Consider the following 20049-nt stretch of genomic DNA (forward strand, 5'->3'; position numbering starts at 1 on the left):
AACCAGCTGGAAACTTCAGAAAGTTTAGGTACATGATGACATCAGATGAGAATCTAATGCCACAAAGCCATGTCCTCTGTGTAGCCTGAAAAAAATCCACAAAATTTGGAACCAGCAGGCGAGCCTAGGAAGCAAATCTTTGTGGGCTTATATATATAAAAAAAAGTTTCTGAGGAAAAACTATTCAAACTGAGAAAGAAACTTCAAAGAATAAAATAAATCCCCCACTTTAAAATGTGCTGAGCAATTTCTCATCCTCTGAACTGACCTCCCTCTATGCCGGACATTCTTGGAAGGCTTTGAAGATAACTTGGTCTTGGGGCTTGGCAGGCCGCCATTTTCAGAAGGTGTGGTATCTTTAATTGGTCCTGGCAGAGGAGTTGGTTCATGTATGATCAGGATGTCATCTTTGTTATGCTGGCCTAAATGCTGCTTTGCAAAATCAAAGCCTTTTACACTAGGAGCTTGTAGCTAAAGTGCAAAAAAAGGAAGAAAAAATGAATATTATTAAGACAAAAAAATTAGCACTCCCAAAGTTACACTGTAAGTATGCAAGCTAAAATTTGGTCAATGAATCGAAAGGTCTGCAGAGCAATAGAATAATAAGTAAAATGAACAGAAATGTGTGCATTCCTTGGAAAGTAAAATAATGATCCTGCTAAGGAGACTCTGAAGCAGCTCAATGATATGCTCAGTTTGAATTTAGGTCACAGAAAATTAAAAATTCATTATGACTGCTTCTCAACCAACAGCTTTTGGAGGATATTTAATTGTCTAGAAATATCCCTGGAAGCAAAGTCATAATAAAATGACATAAACTAGAGCTATGATCAAAGCTTTCCCAGCTTGATGCTTCCAGAGTTATGGTACTTTTCCTGGGAACTGTAGTCTAGAATTTCTGTAGAGCATCAATTTTAGGAAAGACATCTCATGGGGGGAAAAAGACTGAAATGGATGATCTTTAAAGGTCACATTGTAGTGAAAGATGAAGCAGATTCAGTTTCAGTGAAATTCCCGCTAAATGTGAATATTGTGTTCCTGAATGTAGTCCCTCTTGTAGGAAATGACAGGCTGAGCCCAAGGAAGGGGTCCAGCTCATCATCAGTCTTGAGTCCCTTTGCACCAAGAGATCTAAGTCCAGCCCTCCTTGAATTCCACTGATTCTCATCTACCGCCAATTTGCTTTGACTGTTAGTAGTTCAGATTCTTGTAGAGAACACTAGCATGCAATATACCTGCAATCATTTGAACCTCCTTGCTTCCTGATCTATTGTGCCTAACACTTCTTTTTTAGTTACCTCTTGCTTTTGTAGCCCTCCATTCACTCATATCATTTTTCCTATACTAACAAAATTCACTTTTGTTCTAAGAGGAGTTAAGGTTCCCAAAAACATAGCAATGTAAATAAACACCTAGAAGGCTCAGTTTAAAAGTTCTATTTGTTTTTTAAAAAACACACAATATTTGTTTCTCAGCTAAGCAAAACTATAATCGAATGGCTGTGTTATTGAGTAAATTATACTACCATCATCATGTTGTCACACAACTTCTCCCAACCTGACACTGGGACTGAAGTTTCCAGAATGGTTTTTGTGCATACAGAATAACAGAGTTGGAAGGGACCTTGGAGGTCTTGTAGTCCAGCCCCCTGCTCAGGCAGGAATCCCTATACCATTTCAGACCAATGGTTGTCCAATCTCTTCTTAAAAACTTCCAGTGTTGGAGCATTCACAACTTCTAGAGGCAAGTTGTTCTACTGATTAATTATTCTGTCAGGAAATTTCTCCTTAGTTCTAGGTTGCTTTTCTCCTGGATTAATTTCTATCCATTACTTCTTGTCCTGCCTTCCCATTCTCTGGAGAATAGCTTGACTCCCTCTTCTTTGTGGCAACCCCTGAAATATTGGAACACTGCTATCATGTCACCCTTAGTCCTTCTTTTCATTAAACTAGACATACACAATTCCAACAATCGTTCTTTATATGTTTTAGTCTTCAGTCCCCTAATAATCTTTGTTGTCCTTCTCTGCACTCTTTCTAGGGTCTCAACATATTTTTTACATCGTGGTAACAAAAACTGGATGCAGTATTCCAAATATGGTATTAACAAGGCATTATAAAGAGGTATTCACATTTCAGGTGATCTTGATTCTATCCCTCTGTTAATGCAGCCTAGAACTGTGTTGGCTTTTTTGGCAGCTGCAGCACAGATTTAAGTGATTGTCCACTATAACTCCAAGATGCCTCCCATCATTACTACTATTGAGCCAGGTACTATTGAGTCAGGTACCACCTATACTGTACCTGTGCATGTACTGTTTTCACCATTAAATTTCATTTTGTTAGATAGTGCCCAATGTTCAAGTCTGTCAAGATCCTTCTGTATCTTAAGCCTATCTTCTGGAGTGTTGGGTATTGCTGCCAACTTCATGTTGTCTGCAAATTTGATGAGTTCCCCATCTATCCCCTCATCCAAATCATTGATGAAGACGTTGAAGAGTATTGGGTCTAAAACAGAGCCTTGGGGTACCCCACTGCATACTTCCCTCCATGTAGATGCAGTTCCATTGAGGACTACATGTTGAGTGTGATTGGTCAGCCAGCTACAAATCCATCTGGTGGTGATGCTGTCTAACCCACATTTTTCTATCATCAAATAGTAGGTTGTGGTCTACTTTATCAAATGCCTTACTGAAATCTAAGTATACTAAGTCCAAGTAAATTATATCCACAGCATTTCTCTGGTTCACTTGTTTTGTCACTTTGTCAAAGAATGTAATAAGAGTTGTCTGGCATAATCTATTTTTGGCAAACCCAGGTTGGCTTTTGCTTATGACTTTATTTGCCTCTAGGTGTTCACTGATTCGTTGCTTGATTATCTTTTCCAGAATCTTCCCAAATATTGAGGTCAGGCTAATAGGTCTGTAGTTTCCTGGATCTATTTTTTATCTTTTTTTTTAAGGATAAACTGCATCAGCTCTTTTCCAGTCTTCTGGTAGTTCCCCAGTGCTCCAGGATCTTTGAAAGCTATGGTGCAATAGTTCTGAGATCACATCTGTCAATTCCTTCAGAAACTTGGAGTGTAATCCATCTGGTCCTGGTGATTTGAACTCTCTAGGGTGGACAGGTGCTCACTTACCATTTTCTTGCCTATCTTAACTTGAATTCCTAATCTGTTTTTTATGGTACTGTTTTTGATAGGTTGGAGTGTTTTGTCCTTTTGTATAAAGACGGATGCAAAAAAATGAGTTAAGCAGTTCTGCTTTCTCCCTGTTGCTTGTCACCTTCTTGCCACTTTCTCCCATTAATGGAGCAATCGTTTCCTTGACTTTTTCCTTGTTTTTTACATGTTGAAGGAAGCTTTTTTGTTATTTTTTACTTTTGTCACAAGCCTTAATTTATTTTGATGCAAAAAAATGAGTTAAGCAGTTCTGCTTTCTCCCTGTTGCTTGTCACCTTCTTGCCACTTTCTCCCATTAATGGAGCAATCGTTTCCTTGACTTTTTCCTTGTTTTTTACATGTTGAAGGAAGATTTTTTTGTTATTTTTTACTTTTGTCACAAGCCTTAATTTATTTTGAGCTTCACTTTCCTCATGTCATCTTTGCAGGCTCAGGCTACTTGCTGATATTCTGCCTTAGTTATGTGCCCCTCTTTCCACTTTTTATACTTGTCCTTTTTGTCTATCAATTTATCAGAGAGTTCTTTATGCAGCCATGCTGGTTTCTTTTGAGAACTGTTATTTTTCTTCTTCATTGGTATTGTTTTAGACTGGGCTTTTATAATCTCACTTTTCAAAGTTTCCCAAACTTCCTGGGTTGTTTTCCCCTTGAGGATTCTCATTCATGGAATCCTTCCCAAGGTCTCTCTAAGTTGATTGAAATTAGCTCTCTTAAAGTCCAAGACTCTAGTTTGGCTTTGTTCTATTGCTTGTGCTTGCATAATGTTGAATTCCAATATTGCATGATCATTACCCCCCCCCCCCCAAGATTCCTATAGGTTCAACACCGTCTATCATTTCATTTCTGTTAGTGAGAATTAAGTCCAGTATGACTGATCCCCTAGTTCCTTTCTCTACTTTTTGGGAGACAAAGTTGTCTGCTAGGTTTGTCAGGAACCTGTTTGATCTTGATGCAGAGTTTATCTCCCAGTTGATGTCAAGGTAATTAAAGTCCCCCATTACTATTGTGATGTGCTTCCTACATACCTTAGTTAACTGACTAGCAAAAAGTTCATCTATTTCCTCTGTTTGGTTGAGTGGCCTATAGTTTATACCTATGACAATGTCATTTCCCCCCCCTTTTATATTGACCCAAATGCATTCAAGACAGTTTTCATCATTTGCTGTGCTCTATTTTGGTAGAGATGTAGTTATTTCTTATATATAGTGCAGCTTCACCTCCTCTTTTATTTGGTCATACTAGTAGTTCCAACGTATCTGGAAGGTGCCACCTTGAAGAAGGTTATTAAAACTGGTCAAGTTTCAGAGAATTCTACTGACAAGTTTAAACCAGCAGATGGAGATAAAAAGCTTTGCAGGGAAGGTATTTTCTACTTGCTGGTATATTACAAAACATTATGATTTTAGGACAATAGCATAGACAATAATACAATCCTATGAAATATATATATATCTGTTGACAGTAGTGGTTTCTGGGTTTCCAGTTAGTCAGCCTACTATATTTGAAAATCTATAAAAATAGCCAGTGTGCTGTAGTTAAAACACTGAACTTGAACCAGGGAGTCCCAGTTAAGCAATCCCTTTACCACAAGGCAGAGAATTGACAGGATGTAAATGCAATACTAGATAATACATGCATGTACTATTATTACTATTAATAATAAACAATGAGAACACAATATGTTAAACTCTCCCACCAAAATGGACTTCAGAACCTGCCATGAGTGACCAAAATGTTTGAGACTGATGAGAGCTGTAGTCCAAAATATCTACAGGGCAGTAAGTCAGGGAAGGCCAGTAAAGCAAAACAATTCACTTATCTCCCTTGTTTCCATTTTGCCTTTTTGATTCATATTGAGCATGTTATTGGCTAGAATGAAGGGATATCTCCCCATGCTTATTTTTACTGGCTGCATTCAAAGGAAGATAGACAGTTGACTCCTCAAATTGTAACAAACTGTGGCCCTTCAAGCTTTGCCAAAATCAGTCATCTCAATCCATAAACACTTTGATCTTACTATGTATAATAAAGAATCCTTTTGCATACAGTCAATTGACTCCAGAGCAGCTGTTCATGGATATAGTTCTAAAGCAATAGGATATGATCCCCTAAACAGCATTACTAAAGTCTACAGGTAAACTTAGACATACGACAGATANAATATACTTTCAGGTATTCGTGATTTCACAATTTTTACTATATAATTTCTCTTTACGAGTGACCTTAAATGATTCTTTCTTAAATCTTTGCACAATCTTGCTCAGGCTGACAACCATAATTGAATCCGGAGCAACCAAAAAGGGCAGAGTCACAACCAAAATTGTATTGAAGCAACGTTTAATGAAATAGCAGTATTACGATTAAAGGTAAAGGTTTCCCCTGTCCAGTCGTGTCCGACTCTAAGGGGCAGTGCTCATCTCCATTTCTTAGCTGAGGGAGCCAGTGTTGTCCAAAGACACTTCTATGATCTCCCCTCCTTCCGCCGCGCCCTCAAGACATGGTTATTTCAGCTGGCAGGACTGGCCTAAGGGGTATTTTAAATTTGGTTTTTAAATAATTTTAAAAAAGAAAGGCCTATATTAATATTTTATTTTAACCACATTTTAAATTTGTATATTGTATTGTTATTCCGTTTTAAACTGGCTGTAAGCCGCCCTGAGTCCACTAGGAGAAGGGCAGGATATAAATGTGATTAATAAATAAATAATAAATAAATAAATGGTCATGTGGCCAGCATGGCTATAAACCAAAGGTGCACGGAATGCTGTTACCTTCCCACTGAAGTGATACCTATTTATGTACAATACTCGCCTTTGCATGCTTTCGAACTGCTAGATTTGCAGGAGCTGGGGCAAGTAATGGGAGCTCATATGTTGTGTGGCACTCAGGCCTCAAACCTGGGCTGTCAGCTTTCCAGCTGACAACTCAGCATCTTTAACTGCTGAGCCATCACACCCCTTCTACTATTATGATTATTTTCCACTTATTTACTAGTATTACTCTTCTCTCACATTAGGAAGTGTAATTCACAGGCAACATTTGGAAGGGGGTCTCAAGGTGGCGATGAGGATGCTTTTCTACTTTCCATTGACTAACCCGGCCTCCACTTAGTTTTCAGAAATTTGTTTATCCCCAAAGGAAATTAGAATAACAATTCAGATGGTTATCAAAAGCCTTCAAACCCATTTGACCGCCTCCATTTAAAATATAATACAGTAGCTGGTCTAGGATGCAATTTTGCTTTTAGATAATCCTTGCCACACATGATCACAGAACCCCCAGGGGAAAAGTAGCTTCATAATTTCTTGATAATGCATAGTAATTTGGAATGGATTATATATATATATAATTATTATATGGACAATAATAATATACCTACAAAGGTGTAACTTATTGTTTGTATATATATAAATGTGTATGTTTTATCTACACACTATATATACAGATCCACATAGAAAATGCCACTTTATTCTATTTTGATACATACACCGATAAGCACACCGCCAGAGCAGGTTGCTTAATGAGTGAGCCTTTGTACTTTGATCACAGGAACAGTAATATTTCAGCTCTGGCAGCTAATCTCTGAGCAGCTCTAGAGACCCAGTAAAATTGTCTTAGTGAATTATGATCTGGCAAAAATGCTAGTATATAGAGTTGGAGAAGACCGGTATGTATGTTGTGGGTGACAGAGAGATGTCAGACAGGAATATTAAAAAAAAGAGGGGGAGGGCTTTGAAGATGGAGGGGAGATGCTTTAACTCTTATGTCCTTTAATCACATCCCTAGAAAATTAAAGCTTCCAAAGCAAAGGACTGGTACTGAAATGATCAGCGGAGAGTCACTAGGTGATCCTATATCCTACTTTGATCCTTAAAATGTTATCTTTGATGCCTGTTGTTATTCTTCAAGGAAACAAATAAAGAATGAAAAAAACAAGATAATTACATGTATTCCTTAGTGACCTGAAAGGGTATCTTTGCTAGGAAATGCAATGAGAATCTTTGAGCCACATTCAGACATTATATTTGCAGTGCAATCCTATATACGTTTAGTCAGAGGAAAACACCAGGATTCCCCTCCCTCCTTTTGTTCTAGAAAAAAAATGAAACTTTGGTTATTTGTGATGTGTATACAACTTAAAGCCTGAGATCGTACTCACAAATCAATGATTATTTTATATAAAAGCAACAGATACTAGTTCCAGGATTTCTCTAGATATGTGCTTATTTTCATTTTGTTAATATTGTTAACAGTTAAACAAGTAGTTGACTTTGTTACTATTAAATGACAATTTAAAAGTCTTTTTCATATTACTTAATTTATTGCCCCAATTATGAGACTAATCTATTAATAAAATAAAATAAAAAATTGTTAGAGGAAGAAGGTCACAGTTCTGACCATCAGTTAGAAGGTTAGGTTAGCCTTGGTATGTCTGACAACTAATTTCCAATGAAAGTTCATGAATTAAAAAAGAACCTTTGAAGTTAGGATTTTACGTAAGCATGGATGTGTACACGCACAACCAGACTCTAACAGTCATTTATATTGACCTCTTAATTTAATAAATTCAATTTACAAGCTAAACATGGAGAAAATAAAAGTGTGGTTAATTGAACTGAATTGTTCTCATTTTTCAAGTAAACAAAATTCTTATTCAGTATGACGATGGAGATCACATCCAGTCAAAGCTCAGTGGGGGAAAAACAAGATGACTCACAGCAGAGTGGATTATTAACATTTTATATGCCTTTTATGCAACTCTTCAACTAAAAAAGCTCAGAGAGATTAGTCTGTGATGAAATCACTGAAGCCATAAGAACCATTACATTACATTACATTACTTTCATCTCACTCCCATATTTTATGTTGCTGCCTTTCCTCCCTCCAAATCAGGGGTATTGAACTGCCGGCCCACGGGTCAGATGCATCATAGTGAAACTGCGCCCACTTCATTGCCGGCAATGGCAAAAAAGTTACGATACTTCACGACACGTCATGTGACGTTGCAAGTTTGATACCCCTGCTCCAAATGGATTCCAAATAATTCTGATACATTTTCCGCACCTTAAACCCTATTTTTAACTTATTCCTTCCGACTGTGTCCTGAAAGCAACTCAAGGCTATTTCTACTTCTTTTTACAAAGCAGAGTTTAGCAACACTTAGGCACAAAGTATGTAACACACCTGTTGCTTTAAAAATAACAAAATCTTGTAAGATCTTTTGGAGGAGAATATTCTTCAACCCAGAAGACTGTGCCCACTGCCAAATCCTGCAGTGATGCCCTTTTCATTTCCACATCTCTTGAGCTAAATCTAGAATATATTCCAGACTAGGTGTTGATGTCACATCTGAGATTTTCAAATTTATCCAAAAACTGAAAAGGATAAAGCACTGGAGAGAGCTGATTCTGGCTAACTACTAAAGGCACATTCAGACTGGTTTATACCAGTATTTATACACATAGATCGGGGTGTCAAACTCGCTGTGTCATATGACATGTTGCGACATATCACGACTTTTTTCCCCTTGCTGAAGCCAGGGTGGATGCGGCTTCTGCATGACGCATCCAGCCCACAGGCCGGCAGTTTGATACCCTGACATAGATTATTCTCTTCAGCTTTGCAAGGATTGAATTCTATCAATCACTGTGCCTATTTAGATATATAAAAAAGTAAGATGTATCTGGCCAATTATCAGTCAAATAGATAATTTCAAGAATAATTTAAAAATTGCATGCCAGGCATCTTTTTTTAGAAATTAGTAAAGGACAATGGCCTGCCCAAAAAGCAGTTCAATTTTGGGAAGCCTCTAAAAGGTATAAATAACCAAAACATCATGTATAAAGTTCTTTATAATTCCACTTCTTCCTCTAATAGGAATCACTTTATCTGAGAGTCTTACTTCAGAGGTTTTAATTTCCAACCCCCACAAGATTCAGTTTAAAGTCCCTACATCAATTTTGTCATGCTTCGGCTAAATACATTTTTCCAATCCTTGAGAGGATCGAAATCCTCATGCCATTGATTTATGCTACACTGATGGGTACCATAATTGGGATAACTTTTTATAAGCTTATGAAATGCAATTAAATGCATAATGCATTCAAAGTACTCGTGTTTTCAAAGAACTTAATGTATTCTACCGATGGCTTATGAGCACTTCTCGAAGCAAAGTTTGGATAGTATTTAGTTTTAATAAACATAAAATAGCTACTTACCCGTGTTTCCCTGAAAATAAAACCCGTTCTTATATTTTGTTTCTCTCCAAAAGAGGCACTAGGTCTTATTTTCGGGGGATGTCTTACATGCTTACCATAGGACTGCCGCAGCTAAGTCTCCCATGCCCCAATACCTGTTGCGCCATCGCCCAACTTCTTCTGCAGCTATTCATGGCAGCTCACGGCAGGAAGCCATGTGGAGTTTGCACCAGTGTCTCCACTCGCGGCAGGAGACATGATGCATTGTGTCATGGCACACGCGAGCAGTGGCACTGGTGCAATGCATCATGTGGCATCCTGTCATGACCGGCAGCACCAGTGCGCTACACCACATTGTCTCCTGCCACGAGCAGCAGCACAGGGCGCCACACCACATGGCCTCCTGCCATGAGCGGTGGCACTGGCATGATGGGTCATGTGGCATTCTGCCATGAGCAGCTGCCAGCAACTAGAAGAATTGGGCAGGTGGCCACACAGGATTCTGCTGGACGGGGCTGCTGTTGCTGGTGCCACCGCCAGAAGGCAAGGCAGGTGTCGGGACGTGGGAGGCCTGGCTGCAGGGGCCCTGAGGTAAGCGGGTGTGGGGTGCAGCTCCAGCCACCCACCCCTGCCCTAGCTTGATTTTTATGCATGCGCCTCACCCCATCTCGTACAACCAGACTGTAGGACAGAGTGGGCTGAGTCTCAATTAGGGCTTATTTTTAGGGTAGGGCTTATAGTAGGCTCACATGTAAAAATCAAGCTAGGGCTTATTTTCAGGATAGGTCTTATTTTGGGGAAAAGATGGTATAAGTAAAGTAAAGGTAGTATTTAAGCCTTATTCCTAGACTGATTTCTATTTTTAGTAAAGCAGAGACAACTCAAGTCAATAGTGTAGAAGTCATCAAAGGTGAAAGCTATTGTTGATTTTCTTTCTTCTCTTGTTACAATAATGAAAAGTAAAGCTACCCAGTTATTTTAACAACTTTCCATCAAAATCACAATCACTGTCAACCTCGCTCATTTTTCTCATGATTAATGAAACAGAGTGAAAATATGCAATATGAAATGGAGAAAAAAAAACACTTGTACAACCAACCAATTCCTGTAAACAGGAGGACAGTAATATTCCCAGACCTATCAAATTGTCCAAAATGGAACAGTTCTCAGATTTAGCTTTCTCACTATATGTTATAATCTGTATAAAAAGAAGGCAACTCTGAAAGGCTGCAGAGTCCACATTACTAGAGATAATAATAATGCTCTTATGATGAAGGTTGAAGGTGAAGATTGGTCTGAAAATATGAACTAGATCAGCACCAAGCAATCTTTGCATCTATATTTAACCTTTGGGGGAAGATGGAGGAAAATAGAGGGCAACGCCTTACACAATGTGGGTGAGGCCATGTCACTTATGAATGAGACCAAGATCATCCATGTTTTGGAGAAAAATATTGGCTTTGCTTTACCTCAGTGTTTCTCAACCTTGACAATTTTAAGGCATGTGGACTTCAACTCCCAGAATTCTACAGCCAGCAACGCTGGCTGTGGAATTCTGGGAGTTGAAGTCCACATGCCTTAAAATTGTCAAGGTTGAGAAACACTGCTTTACCTGAATTGTACCTATTTTAGGATTTACAATATTGTTTTGCTTACTTATGTATTTATAGAATTTATATGATTGCCCATCTCAATTTTGTGACTCTAGGTAGTTCACAATACAAAACAGAAAAAGAAGAAATAAAATATTACATAAAAAATGGGGATATTATGAGGACAATTTCCATCTCAAAATAGACTCAATCAATAAAAAGGCAGGACATGGTTCTATCATTTTTCAGCAATTGCCAAAATTTTGTAATATAGTTAGGTGTTCTCTCTCTTTTTAATTTGTTACAAATATTAATATTAGATTTCTACTGTAAATTTATACTATTAGATAATACACAGACCATTCAAAGTGTATGAATGGTCTCTCTCTATATATATTAAATGTTAATTAAGGACAAATATTTTTTAAGATGCAAAAATTCATAAAGAACTTTCTTGATACCATATCCTGAGATAATTTTTAGAAGATATTGTTTATTACATCACAGCCTTGCAAACTCTAGATCTGGGATCACAAATGCTTAGCTTCACTAGCTTGCATTCTGCAAAATAAGCATTACCTTCCATTTATGAACAGATAATGGCAGCCATATTATAAGAGTACTCTTAATAGTTGTTAGCATGCCACAAAACATCTAGACATTCTAGAATACTTCCACTTCTCCAATTCTTACCTTCTGACGCTGCTGTATGTTGCTCATAGTATCTGGTTGAAACTCAAGTTTGTCCGTGCGACAAAGCTTCCAGTATAAAATTATGATTATCAATAGCACCACAGCTACAGGGACTGCAACGCCAACAATAATCCATAGATTATTCTGTGATTCTGGAGGAGATTCTTTGACTTGATCTACAGCTATCAAAGAAATTAGGGAAAAGTTAGAATTTATGTACCAAATTCTAGCAGTGTTTAATCATAGTGTTAAAGCATTAACTTCTAAAATATATTTTTTGGACATGAACATTTAGTACTTTAGTCTCATGTAATCACTCTACCTACCTTTTCCAACTGATGTTCTCCTGATGTATGAGAGAACTGCCAGTGAGCTAAATATCCTGAGGCCAAAAGCAAGGTCAGAAGCTATCCAGAGTTTATGGCTATTCACTGCAATGTCACTTCATCTATTCTCACATTCAGTAAATTGGTAACAATTATATAAGAAGATGGAAGCACATATGGATATCTACAGTATGATAGTCAAATTGGGGCAAAACAACTAGGCTTGTCTCTTTAATATCTGAACATCTGTTATAATATAATATTTGTTATTGTGGGAGTGATATCCCACCCACTGCTGGGATGGAATAGTGGAAGACAGCATCTTTCAATTCATGCTTATGAACTTCCCATTGCAACTGGAAAGACTACTGTGGACCATAGAATATAGAACTAGATAGGTTCTTGGTCAGATCCAACAAAGCTTTTCTTATATTTGTGGCTTCTTACAATGTTATGTCTCTTCAAAGTTGGCTTTCCTGCAGATGTCCAGACTTCAATCTTACAGTTCTTAGCAAGGTCAGTTTGGAGAAGCTTGCCATAACAATACAAGAAAATGCCTGGCACTCAGCATTTTGTACTATGGTTTTGGCAGTATGCCATATATATATAGGTGAGCAGTTTTCTGAAACACATCCTGTCCAAATGAATTGGGGTTATAACTCCCAGAATTCCTAGCCCTCAGCTGGTTGAAACGTATTGGGACTTAAGGTTCACAGACATCTGGAGGATTGTACAAAAATGTATAATAAAATAAGATATATTTAATTGGATAAAAAGGATTGGAGGAAAGGATTTCTATCTGAAATTTTTATAACTATTGGCAGCCTCTACAGTAGGATTTAAATTTGACTGTAAGTTGCAAACTGTACCTCAGAATACCATCTCAGTGGTTTAAACTCTCCTCTTATTAAAGTATTTGTTCAAAATGAAATTCATAAATATCAAATGATCAAATTACATAAATGTGGTTAATGTGGTTGTTATATAAATATTAATGTGTTGTAAAACTGACAGCAACCTGTAGAATTCAGAGTAAGATAAATATTTCAATATCTTAATTATAAAAATTGCAAATATTTGCTATTTTTCTTAACTGCTCATACAAATAGAGGATTTATAAAAGCTACATACCATACCGACTTCAATAGTTTATATAAGAACATATGCTGATAAATTGTAATCTTGCAGAAAATCTATTATTGTCCCTAAAGAAAAAATAAGCTAGCTATAAATACTTCATATCCATATAGTATGTGCTGATACAATATGTGCTGGCATTCAGTGCTAAAAACATAACACTCCTTCTTCCCTTCCATATCTGGAAAAGTTGAAGTGCTAGTGCTTTCGTAAATATCTACATATAAGCCACAGAACAGAATTATGGGGAAACGAGTCCCATCATGCTAATAACGGAAATATTCTGTGTCTGGGAAACAGTAAAAGTAACTGCAATGGCTGCAGGCCAAAAAGTCTTGAGATCCTTGTAAAGTCTAAGTTATCTGAAATGGGTTTCCCCATTTTTTCAGCCATTAAGGAAAATTATATCCCAAAAGGGCATATATTAGGAAAAGTACTTGCTCAGCATGTATATATCGTGACAACATATGTACAAACATTTTTATGAGTTTTCATGCAGACTTATTGGGAAAGATGGAATAAATCTATGCATTAAAAAATGTGATGTGCACCACCGAGTGAGCTGTATTTATTGGAATCCCAATGTAAACAATGCTCATTGGCCAAACTAGAGAAGTTGCTAAAGGACCTACAGTCAGATTTCCCTTACATGCTGTTCTTGTTGTGTGGCATGGTGCTTATAGTTTCTGAAGGGCAACATTTAGGGAAAGCTGGTTTAGAGTTTTAAGATTAATTTCTACTGGGAAGCTAGTTATGACTCTGGAGGATCAATCTAACAATCATTACAGAGTTACTGTAATGATCAAATTACAGGGAAGGAGAAATCATATCTCCACCTACAATAATCAAAGAAAAGTAGGCATGGGAGCCTAGATTCAGTTCAGGGGCAAATCAAGCCAACTCACCCAGCTGGAGGAATGATGTTAGGAAATGCTGCTTAATGAAGTAACAGCCTCATTAATGTTCTTTCTTAACTCCCACCCCTGATGTTATTAGTTTTTCCTTGCTGGGACAGTAGCAGACACAGAGAACAGCTTGTTTGGCACATGCCTTTCTTCCCGTGAGGAAAATCCTTGCTGGAGAAGCCAGCAGAAGCAACCCCATACCTTCCTAGCTCAGAGAGATTGCAGGGGACCTTCTTAAAATCCTATTGGTTTTGTCCATGTCTTCCCTTTCTCCCCCAAGCCTGCAGGAAATATGCGCTTATTTTCTTTGATTAAAAGAAAACAGGTCCTGAACAAATAAATAAGGAGTGTTTTCCTTTAAGGAGTTATCTAACCAAACACTGCAACTCAGTGTTTCTCAGCCAGCATGCTGGCTGGGGAATCCTGGGAATTGATGTCCACATATTTTAAAATTGTCAAGGTTGAGAAACACTGATTTCAAAGTTTGGAAATCTGGTTCAGTCTATGCATCCATAATATTTAAAGTCATTTTTAATTTGAACATAGCTTAGATTCACTGTATTGCCTCTGGCTCCTCTCTTATTTGTACTATTGTAGTCACAACTTTAGAATGAAATAACATCAGATAATAATTTAATACAGAGAACAAAAGCATCATAAAGCCTTAAAAACCAGCCAATTTATTATGGCAAGATACAGTTTGTGATAACATAATACTTAATGTTGATGATATAATTTTCAACATGCTATAAAAGTTGAAGATATGCGTGTGTGTGTGTGTACGTGTTGCTGCAAGAAATTTAGGTTGCTCTGTCTCCAGAAAGCATTAATTAAACAGTTACCATAGTGAGCAATTAACCACGTAGGGAGCTGTTATGTAACACCTCTTTGCGCTGTGAGGGGAATATTACACTTCTACCGAGTCCAGGGAAACAGAGGTATTAAAATTCTTCATATCATAGAAGTTGAAACACAGGCACATACACAAGCATTTCCCCACAAAACTGTATTCATAGACTGTTTTCTTGAACATGCTGCAAAGATGACTTATTATTCTATTTGTTTGGAAACTCACGCTGAGCCACTGGACCCTGAATGCGATAACCCAGGATGATGGCAGCCTTCTGGATATCCACCCTATTAATCAAATCTGATGCCTTCACAGCACTGAGCCTTTCCCCATCTCGATCTTCCACAAAATAGACCAGCATAATTGGACTGTCGGCTTCCTCTATGCGTGAAAAATTCACCATCTGAAAAAGCATAAGAATTTCAATTTAAAATTATGCTTAAAATGTGAGGATTCCATTTTCATTATTTTTTGCCATCTCATACTTTGGGGTGACTTGGGTCATGGACTTCAATCATTGACACCCCATTTTTGTGTGGTGAGATAGGCTATTGTCTATTTGAATGACAGCCACATTTGAATGATAGGCACATACTTTAGCAAAAAGGTCCACACAAAAAAAAAACTTTTTGGAGTGGTAGGGTTTTGGAATTTTGGAATATATTATGAATGCTGTTTAAAAAAAAAAAGAATTCCAAGGAGGGTTTTATCCATTTATAAAATCACATAGAACACAGGTTGTCCTTGACTTACGACAGTTTGTTTAGTGACTGTTTGAAGTTACAACAGCACTGAAAAAAGTGACTTATGATTGTTTTTCCACCCTTATGATGGTTGCAATATCCCCATGGTCACATGATTAAAATTCATTAATATTTATAATGGTGTCCTGGGGCTATGTGATCACTTTTGTGACCGTCTGACAAACAAAATCAATGGGGATGCCAGGTTCACTTAACAACCGTGTTACTAACTTAACAATCGCACTAAAATGAGGTAAAACTCACTTAACAAACGTCAACAGAAATTTTGCTTTCGATTATGGTCATAAGTTGAGGACTGCCTGTATTTTACTAGATGCATGGACACCACCCCTAGCAAACGCTCCCAACCAAATTTGCCTAAGATGCTCAGGGCAAATTACTAACAAATAATGTAAAATCCATAGTCAACAGAACATAAAATCTAACATCACAAGTCAGAAATGGAAATTTAAACCATGAAGAAGAAATAAATTGAGAAGGACTTAAAAAAAAACACCAACCCGCAGAAATATTTGCCACGTTTCATCAATGTGGAAATATTTGCAAATTAGTTATAAATATTTAATAACAAGTCTGAATACCCACATTAAAGTTAAATATGAAAGATGGCTTGTGGTCCAAGACTGAAATCTTAAAACCATCTGCTCACAATTTTGCATACATCAAGAAACCCAGGGGAAAAACTGGAAACACTCCCATTCTCCAAACCTTTTGTTTCCCTCCCCTCTCTTTTTTTCATTCTCCCTCTTCCATGGCTAAGGGGGGAAATAAGAAAACCTACATTTTTCTAAAGTATCTTGCAAACTGTTATAGTTTTTCTGATTATCGACTTCCTGTTCATGGAAACATTCACATTATTCTATTTTCTAATGTAACTGTAGGTGACACTGTGCTAAGAAGAAAAATAATCCTGACATCATCTTACTATCTTTGGAGAATGAGAGGAGTTGAGAATAACAGCAGAGAAAGCCAAAGAATAACAAGCAAAAAATTTCATTTACTGAACACTAACAAAAGAACAACATGAAACAAACCTGTACTCAGCCTAATTAATTCAAATTCAAAATCTGCTTACGCATGTCACAGTTAATACTGTTTAAACCCCAGCAAACAATAAAGCAGCACCAATAAAATGAAATTCAAAGCATTCGGGGCATGAGAAAGATAAAAAAAAAAGATGATGGTGATGATAATGATTTACCATTATTGATGTCTTTCCCAACTTAAGCTTCACTCCCATTTTCTTTGAAATACCTGCACAATGTTCTTCCCAGCAAAAGTTGCTCTTCTCCATCTCCGCCCTCGGCCAACAGCCTCATTCAACAATTGGGCTAGCTTTCGCTCCATCTCAGCCTGAAAAACTTCCTCTTCAACTTTCTGGTTGATAACTCCCAGAACAACTAAGTTGAAATAAACATTCAGATAGAAAAAATATGTATGCTTTTAAAAGATGCTTGAAATGTTCACCTTGACATCATAGGTAAACTAAACATTTGTCATTAGAATAATATTCAAAATGGTAAAGAGAAGATTTATTTGGGAAATGGCAATTATATCTTTGCTAAATGTTACACCAGGAAGTATTTGATGAAGTAATCACTAGATCAGTGGTGGCGAACCTATGGCACGGGTGCCAGAGGCGGCACTCAGAGCCCTCTCTGGGGGCACATGTGACGTTGCCCCAGCCTTGTCTCCCCCATGATCTCCTCCTCTCCAGCAGCCCCCCTGAAGGAGAGTTGCCCCCGAGCGTGGCCCACACTGAGCAGTGCAGCCAAGGACATGGCAGCCAGGCAGTGTAGACAAGACTCTGCCCTCACATACCATCATGCAGGGTGTGGGCAGAGGGTGTGGCCGCCATAGCGCTGCTGGGCTGCCTGGGCAATCTGCGGCAGGCCCTGGAGGCAGTGAGTGGTCCTGTGGGCAGGCGGAGCGGGGGATGGGGGGCAGAGCAGGGGTGGGGCAGGGGGGTGGAGCGGGGCTGGGGCCAGTTTTTGGGCACTCGGTCTCTAAAAGGTTTGCCATCACTGCACTAGATGATGGTTAGTACGTGAAAGTTTTACCAACTCCCATTACTGTATAGAACTTTGACCTGAATAAGGACATAAAAATTAGGAAAAAGAGCTAGCCAAATCATTTTTGCATATGTGCATGCCTTTAAGTCAGTCTTCATTCCTAGCAACTTTGGACTAATCCTTCCAGTTTTCTTGGCAGGAATTCTTTAAGTGGTTGGCCATTGCTTACTTCATGGGGCTGAGGCTGACTGGCTCAACATGAGCCAGCTGGCTTAGTTCTCAAGGCGGGACTGCAACTCACCCAGATTGTAGTCTAGTAACTTAACCACTGCACCAAACTGGCTCTCATACAAACCCCAAGGATAATAAATTGTACTTTTACTTCTCACATCTTTTTTTCCAAAAATTCAATGTCCATACCTACTAGGTATTTTCTGTATTGATCCTTACTAATCCTTAACTTTGGATCTAAGAATTATATCATGGAATTAACCTCTGTTTAAATTTACAGTATCTGCCTCTCCATTTTTGTGATAGTGCATTTTTCTCTGTTTCTCTTTATGCAAACTAGTAGGGACATTTGCAGTGTCTGCCTTCCAAGTTGTTGTTTTAAACCACAAACTGTTAAAAATCATTAAACTGTTTAGTGCAAAACTAAACCATTAAAGAGTGAACACAAATACTACTGCCAAATATAGTTCAACCCTACTAATGCTTCCTTGCATATTTGTTCATATCAGGAACTCTTCCAGTAAATGAACGATTCATTATTCAGAACATAGGTATTTACTGCTAAAACTCTCATTGTGTTTATCTCTTTGTCAGTTTGTACACTCAGGTTAGCCCAAACAATGTGTTATACCACAACAGTTTTTAAATCAAGGTACCTAAAATCCGCTAACTTAAAAAATGTATAAAAAAATCTTAGAGCTATTGCTCCTGTGGAATTGAAATTTTCACAATGTTCAGACCAGTTTTATTTGCAAAGTTGTGACAACTGCAGTATCCCGAAGGTCATGCGATTGTGATTTCACTATTATTATTATTATTATTATTATTATTATTATTATTATTATTATTATTATTATTATTATTATTATTATTATTATTATTATTATTATTATTATTATTATTATTATTATTATTATGTAAAAAAATCCATTTCTGTATTGAACAGTGTGTTGTCTAGGTATACAAGTATTAGAATAATCATCACATTCATAATAATCTTATCAAAATACAATCATATACTAGGAAGTAACAATCATATTATTAAAAATAGTATTTCTCACATTAACAATCAAAGTATTTACTAATCCATTATAAATCTTTCTCACATAATACACATTTTCTCATATTTCCAACTTTCTAACCTCTGTTTGTATCAGCTAACCATTGGTAAAATAAGTTTCATGTCATACAGAATTCAGTTTCTTCTTTTTCTTTAATTTTTAACGTTAACCTATCCATTTCTGAGCATTCCAGTATTTTTTAAATTATATTCTCTGTAGGGTTTTTTTCATTTTTCCAAAATTGTGCATATCCTATCCTATCTGCTGTAAGTTTATGTAAAACTAAGTAAATATTACCTTTATTATAGTTTCCTGGTAACATGCCCAATAAAAATATCTCTGGTTTTAAATCTATATGTTGTTTTATCATTGCTTCCAACCATAAGTGTATTTTATTCCAATATTTTTTTGCTTTGGGACATGTCCACCACATGTGATAATACGAGACTGGTATTTGATTACATTTCCAGCATTTAACAGATTTATCTTTGTACATATTCGCTAGGCTTGCAGGTGAAAGATTGTGATTTCTGATAAACAAAGTTAATAGTTAAGCCAGCAGGAAGCCAGAAGTCACTCCTGCTGCTTTTTTGAATGGCCATGGCCATTCTATTTATCTGCTTAGGTAAACAAATATTGACTTATTATTGAAGTTCATTTACCATTACCAATATTTTTTAAAAAATTATGATATATACTCTTCTTAAATGATCACAGGACTGTCCAGGATTTGGGTAAAAATACATCGTCAGCCTAAAATTTAATGTTCATTCTTATCATATCACATTGCACTGCCTTTCTGTTAAAGCATATCACAGGATTATCTAGTACATAATTCAAACTTACACAAATATAGGTCGACTGAAAAATAATATTTGTGCTGAAAAATAATATTTTTATACCCACATATTTCACTAGACATTTTTTTTACATGTGAAGGGACGTTCTTAACCAAAAAAGGAAGCAAAATTATTCATGTTATTTTGAGTATGGAGTTATGCATTTCAAAGAATAAGGAAAAGCTTGCTCTATTCAATTTCTCCCTCTGTAATGATGTGGCAGTACTCATCCTGTATCTTGACATGATGATGATCAATTTCA

At 37.1% G+C, this 20049-nt stretch overlaps 1 protein-coding gene across 1 annotated transcript in view; it reads right to left on the bottom strand.

Moving 5' to 3' along the window:
• The window catches only part of KIAA1549 (KIAA1549 ortholog), a gene marked incomplete at its 5' end in the record, with an annotated part of 54606 nt that overhangs the window by 19323 nt on the left and 15234 nt on the right, over nt 1-20049 (bottom strand). The window contains 4 exons of the mRNA XM_029284919.1: nt 269-471; nt 11663-11844; nt 15106-15283; nt 16899-17044. Coding sequence (XP_029140752.1) covers nt 269-471; nt 11663-11844; nt 15106-15283; nt 16899-17044 — 709 coding nt within the window. The remainder of the gene's footprint in view (nt 1-268; nt 472-11662; nt 11845-15105; nt 15284-16898; nt 17045-20049) is intronic.

Source organism: Protobothrops mucrosquamatus, unplaced genomic scaffold, assembly GCF_001527695.2.
Source record: "Protobothrops mucrosquamatus isolate PMUCROS unplaced genomic scaffold, P.Mucros_1.0 scaffold1120, whole genome shotgun sequence".
NCBI lineage: Eukaryota > Metazoa > Chordata > Lepidosauria > Squamata > Viperidae > Protobothrops > Protobothrops mucrosquamatus.